General features: G+C 44.3%; 1 protein-coding gene across 10 annotated transcripts in view; it reads right to left on the minus strand.

Annotated features, from left to right (window-relative positions):
• The window catches only part of LOC119970680 (cadherin-related family member 2-like), a 257,761-nt gene that overhangs the window by 70,330 nt on the left and 169,600 nt on the right, over positions 1-17,831 (minus strand). For 8 of the 10 annotated variants that reach the window (XM_038805691.1, XM_038805693.1, XM_038805688.1 and 5 more), the window contains 4 exons: positions 12,143-12,208; positions 7,977-8,285; positions 1,636-1,696; positions 1,391-1,518 (listed from right to left, as the gene is read on the minus strand). In XM_038805691.1, coding sequence (XP_038661619.1) covers positions 1,391-1,518; positions 1,636-1,696; positions 7,977-8,285; positions 12,143-12,208 — 564 coding nt within the window. The remainder of the gene's footprint in view (positions 1-1,390; positions 1,519-1,635; positions 1,697-7,976; positions 8,286-12,142; positions 12,209-17,831) is intronic. The other 2 variants (XM_038805695.1, XM_038805696.1) reach the window with 2 other exon arrangements.

A 17,831-nucleotide genomic window follows, 5' to 3' on the forward strand; every position in this document is an offset into this window, starting at 1 on the left:
TCATACTCTATCTTACTCTTCTTTATAGCTTTTTTAGTAGCTTTCTGTTGCCCCCTATAGATTTCCCAGTCCTCTAATCTCCCAGCAATCTTTGCCACTTTATATGCTTTTTCCTTCAATTTGATACTCTCCCTTATTTCCTTAGATATCCACGGTCGATTTTCCCTCTTTCTACCATCCTTCCTTTTTGTTGGTATAAACCTTTGCTGAGCACTATGAAAAATCGCTTGGAAGGTTCTCCACTGTTCCTCAACTGTTCCACCATAAAGTCTTAGCTCCCAGTCTACCTTAGCTAGTTCTTCTCTCATCCCCTTGTAATCTCCTTTGTTTAAACACAAAACACTAGTATTTGATTTTACTTTCTCACCCTCCATCTGTATTTTAAATTCCACCATATTGTGATCGCTCCTTCCGAGAGGATCCCTAACTATGAGATCATGAATCAATCCTGTCTCATTACACAGGACAAGATCTAGGACCGCTTGTTCCCTCGTAGGTTCCATTACATACTGTTCTAGGAAACTATCGCGGATACATTCTATAAACTCCTCCTCAAGGTTGCCTTGACCGACCTGGTTAAACCAATCGACATGTAGATTAAAATCCCCCATGATAACTGCTGTACCATTTCTACATGCATCAGTTATTTCTTTGTTTATTGCCTGCCCCACCATAACGTTACTATTTGGTGGCCGATAGACTACTCCTATCAGTGACTTTTTCGCCTTACTATTCCTGATTTCCACCCAAATGGATTCAACCTTATCCTCCATAGCACCGATGTCATCCCTTTGAGAAATATTCACCTTCTGTTCCCACATAAATGGCAACGATACCAAATCCTGACTGCAACTTAGTGACAGAAGAAAGAAAACTGAAGGATAACTTCACAATTGTGTCCCACACTCTGCTTTATAAAGCGCAGGCTCGGAAAGTACTGTGGGAAATGTTATTATACAAACACTTGAGTCATCCGCATCATATTGTTCTCTATGTTGGTGGAGTGGAATAAGTAAGACCTCCTTTAAAATGGAAGAAAAGGTTTTTTATCTGAAGGAAGTAACTATTTTTGTGGGAACAGAAGGTGAATATTTCTCAAAAGAGAGACATGTTGTCGAAGCTTTCCAACTTGCACTCATCAGGGCAAATGCAAGAATGCCAAATTTTGAACAATCATGCCAATTTATATGACAGGGGGAAAGGGTGCTAAAGGGTCCTCGCACACTTTTCTCCTGCATTTGTTCTGATGAATACAAGATGAAAAGGTACCGCAAGATGTCTCTTTTTTTCAGGAATATTCAAATTAACCATTCATAGAAAGATGTCTCTCATTGCTATTGCTCGGCTATCATATTCCTACTTCACTGATGAATTGGTTATAGTAACTGACCTTTGCCTGATACACACTGGAACAAATGCAGCCACAGTAATTGAAATGATGTTGGTCGCCACTAATATAAAAATCACTCCGTACAAGACATCTTTGTTGTCAGATTGCAGATGAGAGGAGCGAGAACCCTGGAATGAGCGAGAGAGGTCAAATAATTTCCAATATGATCTGCAGTTCCAGAAATACGATAGTTAAAAATATAGCCTCATAAGAAATGAAGACCAATTAAAATTAAATTTCCTTACCACAGTTATCAAACCTGTGTCAATAAGTCCGGAGAGCACAGAAACATTTTGTTCCATCTGCCTAAAAACAAAAACACTTAAATTATTCTCAAGGACATGGAATATATCCTGTTGATTTATTTTTTAAAAACATTAAGTTGTTGAGACTGAGAAAAAGTTTAAATAATGATTTTCAGTTAAAACGAAATATGGAATGAGCCAAGATTATATGATTTATTCTGTCTATTTATATACTGTACCGGTACACAGACATGTAAACATTAACCCATATAGTTTTTATGTTAATTACTCCATGAAGGCATGTCTATACAGCAGGAATTCTTTACTAGCCTGAGAAGTCATTGTTCCAGTTTTTAATAGAAGCTTTCTTTGAGACATTAACATGTCACATTCCTTCATATTTATGTGAGGCACCTTGATGAACCATCTGGGAACGAGGCACAAAGTCCCAAAGACTTCAAGAATGCAAGAATGCATGCTTCACCAATTCAAAGGTGTCCTCAGGACTTAGGGATGTTTATTAAATGGGTTTTGACACCCAATGTATTGCGTTCCTTTTGACAAATGTGGGGGCTGATTTGAAGAAAGTCTGAGAGCAACGCTGACATATTTCAATTAATCTCAGCCTTCACCCGAGTTCCCCAGAATCACAGAAACCAGTCTTCAGCCAATTTCAATTGGCTCGACGTGATATCAATAAATGGCTGAGAGCACTGGATGAAGTAAAGGATACGGGCCCCTGACAACATCCTGGCTGAAAGCTGTAGTCCTGAAGACTTGTGCTCCAGAAATAGCTGCTCCCCCAGCCCAGCTGTTCCAGTACAGCTACAACACAGCCAACAAGTTAGAAAACTCCCCAGGTATTTGCCATCCACCAAACGCAGGACAAATCCAATCCAGCCAATTACTATCTTATCAGTCCACTCTCAATTATCAGCAAAATGATGGAAGGTGCCATCGACAGTTCTATCAAGCAACACTTTCGGAATGCCCTGCTGATTGATGCTCAGCTTGAATCTTGTCAGCACTACCTGACAGGAAGCAGAAAGTAGGGATAAATGGGGGCATTTTCAAGTTGACTGACTGCAACAAGTGGAGTGCCACAAGGCTCAGTGCCTCAGATACAATCTATATTTATGACTTAATGAGTGAGTAAAGTATCTAAATTTGCTGAACGTAAATCCCGAGTAGGGAATGTAAGCTGTGAGGGGGACACAAAGAAGGCACAAAGCGATGTGGGGCGGGATTCTCCCCTACCCGGCGGGGCGGGCGGTTCCGGCGCTGAGGAGTGTCGTGAACCACTCCGGCGTCGGGCTGCCCGGAAGGTGGGAAATCCTACGCACCTTCAGGGGCTAGGCTGGTGTCGGCGGGGTTGGCGCGGAATGGTTTGGTGCTGCGCCAACCGTCGGCGAAGGGCCTCGGCCGGCCGGCGTACGTTGGCGCATGCGCGGGAGAGCCAGCGTGTGCTGGCGTCATCCCAGCGCGTACGCAGGGGGGTTCTTCCCCGCACCGGCCATGGCGGAGGTCCATAGTAGCCGGTGCGGAGGAAAAGAGTGCCCCCACGGCACATGCCCGCCCACGGATCGGTGGGCCCCGATCGCAGGCCAGGCCACCGTGGGTGCACCCCCCCGGGGCCAGATCCCCCCCCCCCCCCGTGGACCCGGAGGCCTCCTGCAGAGCTAGGTCCCGCCGGTAAGTACCAGGTCTAATTTATGCCGGCGGGACCGGCCTACAACGGCCGGCCGCTCGGTCCATTGTGGGCCGGAGAATCCCCGGAGGAGGTGCCGTGATTCCAGCCCCCACCAAAACCCCAGTGCCAGAGTATTCGGCAACCGGTGGGGGCGGGATTCATGCCACCCCCCCCGACCCCCCCAGCGTTTAGCGGGGGGGTTGGAGAATCCCGCCTCTCGACAGATTACATGAGTGGGCAACTAGATGGTAGATAGAGTATAATGTGGGTAAGTGTGGAGCTATTCACATTGGTCGTAAAAATAGAAACGCAGAACATCTTTTTAAAGATGTGAAACTTGTAATTCTTGATGTTCAAAGACACTCCTGTGTGCCTGTACAAGGAACACAAAGACTCAGCATGCAGGGACAGTAAAAAATTAGGAAAGCAACTGGCATGTTGGCCTTTCCTGCCAGGGGATTGGAGTACAAGAATAAAAGGTTTTGCTGCAGTTATATTGAGATTTGGTGAGACCACACCTTGAATACTGTGGGCAACGTTAGTCTTCATAATTAGGAAGGTGTGGTGAAAGTAAGAAATTGCTATATTTTATATTTTTTGCAGTAATATTATTAAAACCTGGGTTAAGATGCAGGCAGACAGTGTAGCTTCTAGAACTGTGATTAAGATGTCATAAAAGGGGAGTAATTATTACTTGTAGGTGAAGTGTTCTGCTAATAGATCTTGAGAACCATTTACTTGTTTATAGATAGATAGCTAATGGAATATTGTTTACTTTTGAATGACCCCCGGGGTGTAGGTAGTTTATGAGGGGTAATATGTTTGTTCCTGGGTGAACAAGTCAAGGGACATCTTGTAAGAAGGAACAAAAGAATGCCTTATGCTTTGGGTGCAGATGATTTAGTTAATGGGAGGAGCCAGGTCGGTCTGAAAAGGAAGCTCACCCATGTTCTCTCTCCGAATATTCAGCACAGAGAGAAGCAAATAAAACCCTGGTTGTTAACTTTATTCATAGTGGTGTTTGAAATATATTGGTTTGCTTAATTGGGATATCGAGACCTGTTTATGAAGTAAGTTAAAGTTTTCTCTTTTACTTAAGAACTGTTGTAACTGTTAACTGTAAAGCTATTTCTTTGTTGCTGATGTGGTCAATTCTGTGTTGAAATTAAAGTTTGTTTTAACATAAAAGATACCTGTGGGTCACACTCATAGAACATAGAACACAGAACATACAGTGCAGAAGGAGGCCATTTGGCCCATCGAGTCTGCACAGACCCACTTAAGGCCTCACTTCTACCCTATCCCCATAACCCAATAACCCCTCCTAAACTTTTTGGTCACTGTGGGCCATTCATCATGGCAAATCCACCTAACCTGCACATCTTTGGGCTGTGGGAGGAAACCGGAGCACCCGGAGGAAACCCAAACTCCTGTGGTGCAGTAATATTTACTCACAATTTTACAAATTGCAAATAGTTGAGTTCTTGTCCGGGATCTGAACAAAGGTTCCATGTTCGAATTGGAGGCAATTCAGCAAAGATTCATAAATTGATCCCTGGGATGAGGAGGTTCTCATATGATGAGAGATTGAGTAAATTGGGTCTATAATCTCTGGAGATTAGAAGAATGAGAGGCGATCTCATTGAAACTTTCAAAATTATAAAGGGGAGTGACAGGGTAGATCAAGGGGTTGACCATTTAAGGCTTAGACGAGGATAAAGTTTTTTACTCAAAGGGTTGAGAATATTTGGATTTCTCTACCCCAGAGGATTGTAGATTGAATATATTTCAGGCCGAGATGACAAATCCTTGGCCTCGCATTGAATCAAGGGATGTGGGGAGTGGGTGGGAAGGTGGATTTGAAGCCAAACATCAGCCATGATCATATGAATGCCAGAGCAGGCTCAATTGGTCATGTGGTCTACTCCAACGCCTTATGTTCTCATTACAGCCTGGAGTTGAAGAGTTGAGTTCCAGAGGTGAAGTGAGAGTGGCTGTCCTTGACATCAAGGCAGCATTTGAATGAGTGTGGCATCCAAGTGTCTTAGCAAAATTGAAGTGAGTAGGAGAAAGCTGGTTGGAGTAAGTGGACAAGTATCTCGGACCATTACAATAAGAGAAAAGAGGAGGGCATTTAGCCCCTTGAGCTTGTTCAACCATCAATAAGATTATGACTGCTTACCCTACCCCCCCCCCCCCCCATAACCCTTGATTCCATTGTAAATCAGACATCTGTCTTCCTCAGCCCCAGCCCCAGATTATTGTTGCAGGAGTTCCTCAGGGGAGTGTCCCAGGCTGAACCATCTTCAACTGCTCCGTTAATGACCTTTCCTTCTCCATAAGGTTAGAAGTGGGGATGTTTGCTGATGATTGCAGTGTTTCATTTGCAACTCCTCAGATTCTGAAGCAGCCCGTTTTCATATGCAACAAGACCAGGACATCATAATCATCGTTCCTTCACTGTCGCTGGCTCAAAATTCTGAAACTCTCTTCCTCACACCGTGGCTTTATCTGCACTACATGGACTTCAGGGGTTCAAGAAAGCAGATCATTGCAACTTGTGAATTAAGGGCAGTCAGGGATGGGAAACAAATGCTGGCCTTTGTAGCGATGCACACGTCTCATGGATGGAGAAACCTACATCGCAGATTTATTAGAGTGCATTCCTCCTTGAAGTTAAGGTTAAAGATGTTTGCCCCAGCACCCTCCCCCATTCCAGTTGATTGTTGGAGATAATCTCTGAGAATGAGTTTCTTGTAAGTGGACCAAAAGCACCAGGGCTGGATTCTCCGAAGAGGCTGTGTCCGGATGAAGTGTCTAGTTTTACGATGGAAAAATCGGCAACTGACCCTCTAATCGGTGAGGGGCTAGCAGCTGTGCCACGTAAAACATACGGCCTTCACAAAATAAACGGCCAGAGAATTGCCGGGTCGCGCCCTACAACATTTCGCCGGCTGCACGCGGACTAGACCTGCCAGATAGTGCCCCCCTGGACACATCCTCGCCACCCCTGGGCCACCCCCTGCCAGTCACCCCAGCTGGGGCCGAAGCCCACCCCCCCCCCCCCCCCCCCCCCGGCCAGCGATACAGCTCCCCTTCGACTGAGGTGCCGCTGGACACAGTCCGCAGCCGCCACGCCAGGTTCACGAAAACTGAGAGCACAAGTGAACCACTCCGTCGGGATCTCGGCCTGTCAGATTGGGGGAGGGCCTTCTGGTAACGTCTCGAGGCCAGCCCAACAGCGCGCCATACTCTTCGATGACGCTGTTTTGGAGGGAGCGAAGCGTCCGAAAACAGGCGCTGCCCCCTATTCGGTCGTAAACAGGGATTCTCCTCCCGTCGCCGATTATGATATCGACGTCAGGCAATGGAGAATCCCGCTCACAGACATCTTTGTCTTTCTTAGATTATGTTAGCTTTTCTTGGAAATTATTAAACGATTCTCTCTATCTTCTTTTTGAGGGTCCTTTGCGTAGCAGGTGACAAAAGTACATTTCACGGTACAGGGTAGCTTCATGACAGGTAATCAGAGGTCAACAGGCAAATTGTAGCCAGTTACAGGCAAGTATAACTGTCTTAATTAACTGTACAAATGTTTCAGATCAAGAAAGATGATTCTGCTCAGCCAACATTACTCATACATAGGGTGTGTTTAGCTCATACTAAAGAAGCACGTGAAACAAATGATCCTGCCACCAAGGGAGTACATCAAGTTAATGCTCCAGAAGTTAAGGTTTGCATCCTTGAACAAACGCAATAGACTCAACCATGCATTTGACACGAACAGGGAGAGAAGAAGAAAGGCTTGTATTCATAATGCATCTTTCATGATCACAGGATGTTCCAGAGCACTTTATGGTCAATTATTGAAGTGGAGTCACTGGTCTAATGTGGTAAAGCCAGCAGCCAGAGGTAAGAATATTGTGAAGGCAATGGAGGTCTCAGCTGTCTCCCAATGAGAGCTGCAGGTCAATCAGAGGCCGGGAGGTCTTCTGTACTTACCAGCACCACTGGGCAAGTGGTGGCTGCTGCCGGTAGTGCACCCACCTGAGGTCCTGGATCAAGGGGGATCTCAGGCACAGATAAGTATTGATGGGAAATGGCCTGCTGAGTGCCTTTGAACGAGGGAGGATCCCTGAGAACCCGCAAGCTCTCCACATGGCGAGCTCCCACTTGCTGCGGGATGAATACTAATGACGGTGGAAAGCCATCAGATCTGCCGGCAGGCTCCACAGCCACATTAGAATGCATCATGAATGGCTCCACATAACCCAAATCATCTTCAGCAATCAAAGAAAACTGACAGCAATGAGGAGTGAGATAATGAGCAGATTATCTGTTTCAGTGTTGTTTATTAAAAATATTTTTATTCAAACAAGATTTTCATTTTAACAAAAACAACCACAATACAACAATACAATACAATACACCACCACAACAAATCCCAACACAGTATTATACCAGAACTACCCCCACCCAACCCACCCCCAGTCCACACTCCCCTCCCCCCGTAGAGAAAACGAAACCTGAACAGAAAGACAAACACGACCCCCCCCCCCCCCCCCCCCCCCCCATCGGTTCCCTAAAAAAAAGAGATGAAGGGCTGCCAGCGGGAGGCGGCACCAGGGACCTCCACTGAAGCAGAACTCACCTCCAGGCTATTGGTGAGACGAAGGCTAGGACATCTTCCTTTGTCCCCATCTGCAGCACCGGCAAGCCTGAAACTCCAAAAACGGCCACCAAAGGGCATGCCTGCTCCACCTCCAACATCTGCCAAGAGATCTCCAAAATCTTACCCTCCCCCAACTCGGCCAAGAACAGGGCCCTGTCCAAAAGCAAAGGTAACGGCAGCAGAGGAAATGCTGTTTCAGTCTTGTTGATTGAAGGATGTACATTGACCAGGACACGGAGGAGAATTCTTGTGGTCTTCTTCAAATCGTGCCAGACGATCTTAGGCCACCTGAGGGAGCAGATGGGATCTTACTTTCAATGTCTTGTCTGACAGACGGCACCTCCGACAGTGCAGTATGATGGTTACAAATGTTCGGGAACATTGCTATCGATGCATACACATCCTGAGCTGCTCAATAAACTGTGAACCCAATCTGTTAATCTGTCTGTTATCCAGGCATTTAACCCAAAAATAACTTAATTAATTTCAACAAAATCCAACACTAATTTCTGCTATAATTAATGTTCAGTGAGGATTAATGCTGGCTTACAGTGATACAGTGAATTGCCTGTAACTGCTCAATAGTGATTTGTTTGTAAAAATCATAGAATTTGTACAGTGCAGAGTGAGGCTATTCAACCCATTGAGTCTGCACTGGCCCACTGAAAGAGCACCCTACCGAGGCCCACTTCCCTGCCCTATCCCATAACCCCACCAAACCGTTGGACACCAAGGGGCAATTTAGTATGGCTAATCCAAACCTGCAAATCTTTAGACTGGGAGGAAACCGGAGCACCTGGAGGAAACCCATGCAGACACTGGGAGAATGTGCAATCTCGACACAGTCACCCAAGGTCAGAATCGAACTCGGGGCCCCTGATGCTGTGAGGCAGCAGTGCTAAGCACTGTGCCACCATACTGTCCATAGATGTTCAATGACATTAGCTGAAAAAAGATCCACTGGCAGTGTCACTGATATTAAATCACATCCAATAATCCTTCCAATCTGATTGGAATGCGCTCATATTTAATAGAGATAGAAATCACTGTAAATCATCAGAGCCGGGGAAAGCGCCAAACTCACATTTAGTTCCTTAATCACAAAACCAAAGGCAAAACTCGTTCAACCATCAATCATTTAGATTAGGAAAATGCATATTTAGCAAACTTCCAAAGGGAAGCTTTTCATTTTTAATGTGATATATGCCTAGGCAATTATAGATGCATTGGAAGAAACAGAAAACACAGAGTAGGAACCAGTTTTTACAAAGATCAATAAATTGCAATAAAAGACCAGAAGCATCACTTTCTTCTCTGCAGCACCTGAACAGGTGGGCAAAATGTGAAGAGATTCCCTAAAGGATTGCATTTGACGGATGCTTACCCATGAGAGTTAGGGATGGTGACCCGTTTTAAGGATTCATTTAGCCAGTGGATTTGGCGGATGATTGTAAAGCATATTGAGGGTAACGGAGGTGCAACCACTTGCCGATTACCACCTATTGCCCTTTCCTCAGCTGATGAATTAGGACTCTTCCATGTTGAACACCACTTGGAGAAAACTCTGACAGTGAAAAGTGCACAGAATGTGTTCTGACTGGGGGACTGCAGTATCCATCACCAAGAGTGGCTTGCTATCACAGCTACTGACCTAGCTGGCCATCCCTAAAGATCATAACGGCTAAACAAGCTGGCCATCCCTAAAGGTCATAACAGCTAGATAAGTTGGCCCCCCTGAAAGGTCATAACGGCTAGACAAACTGGCCATCCCTAAAGGTCATAACAGCTAGACAAGCTGGCCATCCCTAAAGGTCATAACAGCTAGACAAGCTGGCCATCCCTAAAGGTCATAACGGCTAAACAAGCTGGACATCCCTAAAGGTCATAACAGCTAAACAAGCTGGCCATCCCTAAAGGTCATAACGGTTAGACAAGCTGGCCATCCCTAAAGGTCGTAACAGCTAAACAAGCTGGCCATCCCTAAAGGTCACAACAGCTAGACAAGCTGGCCACCCTGCAAGGTCATAACAGCTAAACAAGCTGGCCATCCCTAAAGGTCACAACAGCTAGACAAGCTGGCCATCCTTAAAGGTCATAACAGCTAGACAAGCTGGCCATCCCAAAAGGTCATAACAGCTAGACAAGCTGGCCATCCCGAAAGGTCATAACAGCTAGACAAGCTGGCCATCCCTAAAGGTCATAACAGCTAGACAGGGCCTGAAGCAGGTGGTGAGGGACCAAAAATAAGGAAAAGTGACTTGTCCTCACTAACCTTAGGGAGAATTCAGAATGTCCAAATTACCTACCAGGACTAATGGGAGGAAACCGGAGGACCCGGAGGAAACGCACGCAGACACGGGGGACCCTGGCGCTGTGAAGCCAGAGAGCTACCCACTGTGTTACTGTGCCACCAAAGGAAATCCCTCCATACCCAATCACAGACTAGTTCCGTTTACAAGAAATATTCCGGTAAGAACAGAATTTTAAAATGGAGCGAAACCGGTTACTCTGGAAATATATCGCTGTTCCTTCACTGCAACTGTGTCAAAACTCTGGAGTTCCCTCCTTAACAGCACTGTGGGGGTACCTACACCACGTGGATGGCAACATTTCAAGAAGGCAGCTCACCACCACCTTCTCGAGGGCAACTAGGGATGGGCAATAAACGTTGGCCACAGTAGCTGTGCCCAGATCTCATGGAAAAACGAAAATAAATTGCAGTACAAACCAATAGATTAAAAACAGCACCGAACCTGTATTGATCTCTAAATAGTGTTGGCGGAGGATCCTAACCCTGCTAAACATGTGTTCCGCACTAGTATTGGATTGCATTTGTGTCAGATCAGTGTGGCACATGATCTGCAAAAGGCAAGGCTGAAGTCTTTGCAACCAGCCAGATGTCATAGAATTTACAGTACAGAAGGAGGCCATTTGGCCCTTCGAGTCTGCACTGGCTCTTAGAAAGAGCACCCTACCCAAGGTGAACACCTCCACCCTATCCCCATAACCCAGTAACCCCACCCAACACTAAGGGCAATTTTGAACACTAAGGGCAATTTATCATGGCCAATCCACCTAACCTGCACATCTTTGGACTGTGGGAGGAAACCGGAGCACCCGGAGGAAACCCACGCACACACGGGGAGGATGTGCAGACTCCGCACAGACAGTGACCCAAGCCAGAATCGAACCTGGGACCCTGGAGCTGTGAAGCGATTGTGCTATCCACAATGCTACCGTGCTGCGTACCGTACTGTGCCGAGCGGATAATTAATTTTCACTTCTTCCTAAGCTCACAGCATCACAGACGTCAGCCAATTATATTCACGCCACAAGGTACCAAAGAATAGGTGAGTGCACTGGACACAGCAAAGGTCATGGGTCCTGACAACCTCGCGTTTATAGTCATGTCGACTTGCGCTCCAGAACGAGCTGTGTCTCCAGCCAAGCTGTTCCAGTGCAGTTACATCACACATCTACCTGACACTGTGGAAAATTGCCAAGCGTTGTGCTGTCCACACACAAAAAAAAACAAGACAAACACAATCTGGTCGATTATCAACTCATCAGTTTACTCTGAATCATCAGAAGTTGTGATGGTATTGTCGGCAGGGCTGTCAAGCAGCACTTACTGAACAATAACCTGCTCAGCTGTTCCTAGCTTGGGTTCTGACCAGACTTTACAGAATCAGGATCAAGTCCTAATCTTGCTCCATGTTTTAATTTTATGTTGAATGCTGCTGTTTCTGAAAAGAACATAAACCACATCGTTGGCATGGCGAACAATGTACAATTTCGCACTAATTAAGACCACACTGTTTAACAATTGAACAAGAGTTTTAGTTGTTTATTGCCAAAGTAAAATGCATACCAAATGTTATCCTGGTCCTGCTTGATAGCACATGGCGATGAAATAAGTGCTTAATGCCTCGCAAATAGTTCCACAATTTTACCAAAGTCTAAAGCTTGATTTCTGTCTAATTTTATTGGCTCAGATTTAGACATGTACCTCACCAGCTTTAATCCTAAAGGGAATTTATGAACACAAAACTCCTTCCTGACTATTAGTCTTCTTCAAAGAGCTGTATATGAAGCTGACTTTAATTCCATTAAAGGTAATTCTAATTAACAAATTTAAAACTTACCCTCTAACTACATCCGGATCTACAGCGGTACCATTGCCACAAATGAAATAAACATCCATCAGGGTCCTTAAAAAAGAAGGAGTTACATTTATATAGTGCCTTTGGCAACCTCAGATCATCCCAAAGCATTATAGAGCCAATATATGTGTTATCTCTATGTTGTAACAAACATAGGAGCCAGCGGGCACACAACAAACCTTCACAAACATAACGACCAGGTCATCTGTTTTTGTGACCTTGATGTTGAGTCTTAGGTTTAAGGACTCGCCTGGAAGGCGACACCTCTGTACTGCGCTGGACTATCAGTGCAGATGATTGTATTCACGTCTCTGCAGTGGACTTTGAACAGACAACCTCGGACTCCGAGGTGAGAGTTCGACCAGCTGCTTCACAGCTGATTGGATGGTGGCTGCGACGAGGGGGAGACAGATGCAAACAAAAGGTGACAAGTTAAGAAACATGATTCTAAGGACGTGGGACACGTGCATCCCACACTGCGACCACACAAATATCTTTTTGCCCTCCTAATTACAAAAACATCTGTTTTTTGTTTCAATTCACAGAAAAGATCTGGTCATGTCTCATTTTACAGATAAAATGCAGGAAGCAGCGTTCAATAACACAAAACAAGAAGCAGTTTTCCAACATCCATGCCGGCACTATACCGTGGTTTAGAGAAAACTTTACTAATGAAAACGTTATGTGGGTTAAGTATCTTTCAACAAACCATTTTGTGACTGAAGCATGTCTTATTAATTAACAGGCATTTGATTTTACCAGTCCTCTAGTGAAGGGTCATAAAAAAGCAAAGGAAGGCAGACAAGGTGTAGAGTACCTGTTGCCTTCCTGTTGCCATGGTATTTTATAACTGATGGGGAAGGTGGAGGGCAGTCGTCCTATGCAGAGGCAAAATGAGCCACTTCAGCTGCCAATTATCAGCCTCTACTGTAGTGATATGCATCACTGTATGTACACAAGGGGTTAATGTAAATACACTACAACTAAGTAACCACTAGAGGGAGCACCAGAGATGTGTATATATATATATATAGACAAACAGCAAGTCAGCACACTCCACTCTTCACAGGAACAGCAGCTAGTGAGCAGGACACAGACAGGCAGCTCAGATGTAACATAGTATAAGGGCTGGAGAGAGAACAAACTCATTGAAATTAAGCATCTACTTCAACTGTAAGACTATGAGCTTTATTCAGACACAAGGAATAATACATGGTATCAGGAAACTTCAGAATGCTTACGAGAAGGTTACACAAGATGCAGACAAAGCAAGATCGAAAACAGAAGAAAACTCGTACGTGGGGAGACTTCGCTGAGTCGATGAAACTCGGAACTCCGCCGTAGCTGAAAATAACCGGTAATTTAAGTCATACACGGAAAATCTTTAAACAAACATTTGAACTATATCGTAGCTAATAATTGAGCGTGGCCTCAGAAGAAATGAAAATAGCACTTCTACAAGCAGGACATGAAGCTTGAGAAATCTATAACTGCTTTAATTACTTGAAAGGTGAAGACACCAAATTAGAAGTAATACTGAAAAAATTTGAAGATTATTGTAACACCAGTAACAATGCTGCTTTAAGACATTCAATGCTCAGAGACCAAATTGCACAGGGGATGAGTGTTGTGAAACTCAAACAATCATCAGAACAGAAAGCTTTAATGCTGGAAATCGCGATTGACAAGTGCAGATCGCAAGGAAAAAAACTAAGTTTTTAACAAGAAAAAAAGGCAAAAAAGTTATTTTCTATGGGTCTGAAGAAGTTAAAATGGCGTCTGAGCACATTTTAAACTGCCCGGGGAACAAAAGACGCAAATCTGGATCTGCGCATGCGCAGGAAACCGCAGCCGCGCATGCACAATTGAAAAAATAAGTATTGGGCGCAGATCGCCTTGCGCATGCGCAGTTGAACAAAAAGAGTGCACGGCAAAGGAAAATCAATTTGTGCATGCGCAATCGATTCCTATACTTTACGTCACGAGCATCATGACGTCGGACAACTCAGACCATGCCCACTTAAAGGGGAAATGCCCGAAAATCACAAACAAGACTCTTAAAGACACAAAACCTACAAATTTAACCTCAAAAGGCACAACAATGCCTGACCTTCTACCAGCAGTTGAACATAACTTTCGCAGCACTCTGGAACAAGCAGTTTGCACCACCCAAAGCAAAGAGCACAATGACAACTCCAAAACCAAAGAAGATGATTTGTTCATTGAACATGAAGAGGACAATAACAAATCCGAAACAAATAAAAATGATTTTTTTTATCGAAGAATACTACTCAGATATGGCTGAGTTATTCAAATATGATGATCATAAAGCATCAGCACCATGGTTGAAAAGCTCAACACGACTCTACTCATGGTAGATGAATCCAATACCATGATGCAATGGCAAATCGTCGATACACTGGATGACAGCAACTTGTCAAATACCCAAGAAGAAAACGATGCCACACAGCGAGTACTGAATGACTCCATTGAGAGAGCACAGATCGACTCCACAGAGAGAACACTGCATGACTCCACACAGAGAGTGATGAAAGACTCCACAGAGAGAGCGACACAAGGCTCCACAGAGAGCTCATTGACAGACTCCAAAATGGAAGCAACTAAAGACTCCAGAGCGAAGACCATGCATGAACAAGACCATGAAGGTCTATCAACCTTATCTGAGCAACCAGCAGCAGACTATGAAAGTCTACCAAGCTCACGTGAACGACAAAAAGACTATGAAAGTCTACCCAGCTCATTTAACCAACAAGACGACACTGAATGTCTACCCACTGTATGTGAGACCAGTGACAAAGAAATCACAATTCCCATACAAGATGTGGAAGATCACAGCAAGACTGACAGATCTCAGCTCGTATGTACAGAAGCACGCAACAATCAAAGTGAAACTACTCTGGAGTCCAGTGAGACCACGTCAATTAAAACCTCATCTACTCTTAACTACCCACAAGAAAATGAAATCTTGAAGATTTTGACTTTGGAAGAGAAGCACCAAGAAACCAAAGATGATTCAAATGAACCTGAAATGACTCCGAAAAAGGGAGCACCAAGAAATCAATGATGATTCAAGTGACCTGAAATGACTCCAAAAAAGGAGCACCAAGAAATCAAAGATGATTCAAATGAACCTGAAATTACTCCAAAAGAAGAGCACCAAGAAATCAATGATGATTCAAGTGAACCTGAAATGGCTCCAAAAGAAGAGCACCAAGAAATCAATGATGATTCAAGTGAACCAGAAATGACTCCAGAAGAGGAGCACCAAGGAATCAGAGGAATCACATCAACCACAAAGGAGTGGTGTCACCAAGATCAATGCAACATCAGATCATTCCCATGATCCTCAAGAAGAAACACTCAATGAAACACCAGATACCACAAAGGACACTGACACAAATAACTTTGAGAATGACTCGAATTATCCACACGGAACAGTCATTGAGCGCAACAAGAACAACAAAAACTGAAAGAAGCACAACAGAAATAAGAACAACAACAGCAACAACAAAAACAACAAGAAGCACAACAAGAGCAACAACAACAAAGTCTACAAGCATATCAACAAAAACTACAAGCACGGCAACAAAAACTACAAGAACAACAACACAAACAACAATAAGAAGCATAACAAAGGCAACAACAGCAACAACAAGCACAACAAAAACAACAAGAACAACAACGTAAACAACAAAGACAGAAACGACAAAAACAACAACACTGAAACAACAACTTGTACGACATGGTACAACTCTGCACATGAAGGACAATGTAACAACACAGCTCAAAACAATGGCAAGAGTACAAACATACCATGGCATGACAACGAATCTCACAAATTCAGATTTGCTCCAGTACAAACAAGCAAACCAGCTTTCAAGGCAGATGACATACAGAATCAAAACCGCAAGCACAGGGGAAAGTCCAGGTCAGACAACAAAGATGACATCCAGAATCGATACCACAAGCACAAGAAAAAGTCCAAGTCAGATAACAAAGATGCCATACAGAATCGCTACCACAAGCATAGAAAAAAAAGTCTAATCAGACAACAAAGTGATTCGACCATTCGAACACCTCATGATAGGGCAGCACGGTAGCATGGTGGTTAGCATAAATGCTTCACAGCTCCAGGGTCCCAGGTTTGATTCTCGGCTGGGTCACTGTCTGTGCGGAGTCTGCACGTCCTCCCCGTGTGTGCGTGAGTTTCCTCCGGGTGCTCCGGTTTCCGCCCACAGTCCAAAGATGTGCGGGTTAGGTGGATTGGCCATGCTAAATTGCCCGTAGTGTCCTAAAAAAAGTAAGGTTAAGGGGGGGGGGGTTGTTGGGTTACGGATATAGGGTGGATACGTGGGTTTGAGTAGGGTGATCATGGCTCGGCACAACATCGAGGGCCGAAGGGCCTGTTCTGTGCTGTACTGTTCTATGTTCTATGTTCTATGACTTCTTGGTTACTTAAACAAAAGAACACCGACGATGTTCACAAAGAAATGACAACATCAACATCACCACTTCAACAACAGAAGAAGAAATCAACTCAACCAAACAAATTCATAAAGTTTGGACTCATAAATTTTTAAAATTCAGATTGGACTCAGAAATATTAATTGGCATTATATAATCAACAATATCATCACAACTTGTACGTATCATCATTTATCTACCTGTTTTGTACAATTTTCTTTAACAAGGTACAGAAAATATGTAAAAATAAAAAAGGGGGGATGTAGTGATATGCATCACTTTATATACACAAGGGGTTAATGTAAATACACTACAACTAAGTAACCACTAGATGGAGCACCAGAGATGTATATATACATAGACAAACAGGAAGTCTTCAGGACTCTTCACAGGAACGGCAGCTAGTGAGCAGGACACAGACAGGCAGCTCAGATATAACATGGTATAAGCGCTGGAGAGAGAACGACCTCCTATAAATAAAACATCTACTTCAACTGTAAGACTACGAGCTTTATTCAGACACAAGGAATAATACATCTATCTGGCTAGCAGTCTCCTGCAGGATTGGGGTAGAGGGTTGGTGGGGGACACCTAATCTGATATATGTAGCCCACTAAGAGCCCTAGCAACAATAGCCATATTTGTGGCAACTTTCCCCTTGCCCTCATTAACCTACTCTCCCCCTTCCCAGCGTATGCTTGACTGGCCCTGGTAACCCATATCCCACTTGCTGGTTGGCAGGAAATTTGTTACACCTACGTCCTCTCTGCTAGGTGTACTCCCAACTCTGGCCACCACTGCCAATGGTGCTGCTGAGCTGCTAGCCATTGGATTGGACACACCCTCAATGGGATACAGATTATAAGATTATGATTATTATTGTAGAAATCTGCATGTGGTTTGAATATTGTGAAGGTTGATCATTGGAATATTGATTTTTACTCTTGGCCAGGAGCTCTCTATGCTAAGCTATGCAAGTTGGATCAAGGTATAGGGAGTAGGTCAAATAATGATGGTGTGAGAAGTTAGGGAATGGGAACATAAATGGTCCACAAATTTCTATCAGAGCATTGGTTGCTGTCGGAATGTCAACAGCTAGGTCAGCATTAAATACTGGGCTTTCTACCGATATTGATCAAGGGAGTTTCAGAGGGTCTGCCACTGGCAGTCATTGACACTTCCTTGT

This window comes from Scyliorhinus canicula, chromosome 8 (assembly GCF_902713615.1).
Source record: "Scyliorhinus canicula chromosome 8, sScyCan1.1, whole genome shotgun sequence".
NCBI classification, from domain to species: Eukaryota; Metazoa; Chordata; class Chondrichthyes; order Carcharhiniformes; family Scyliorhinidae; genus Scyliorhinus; species Scyliorhinus canicula.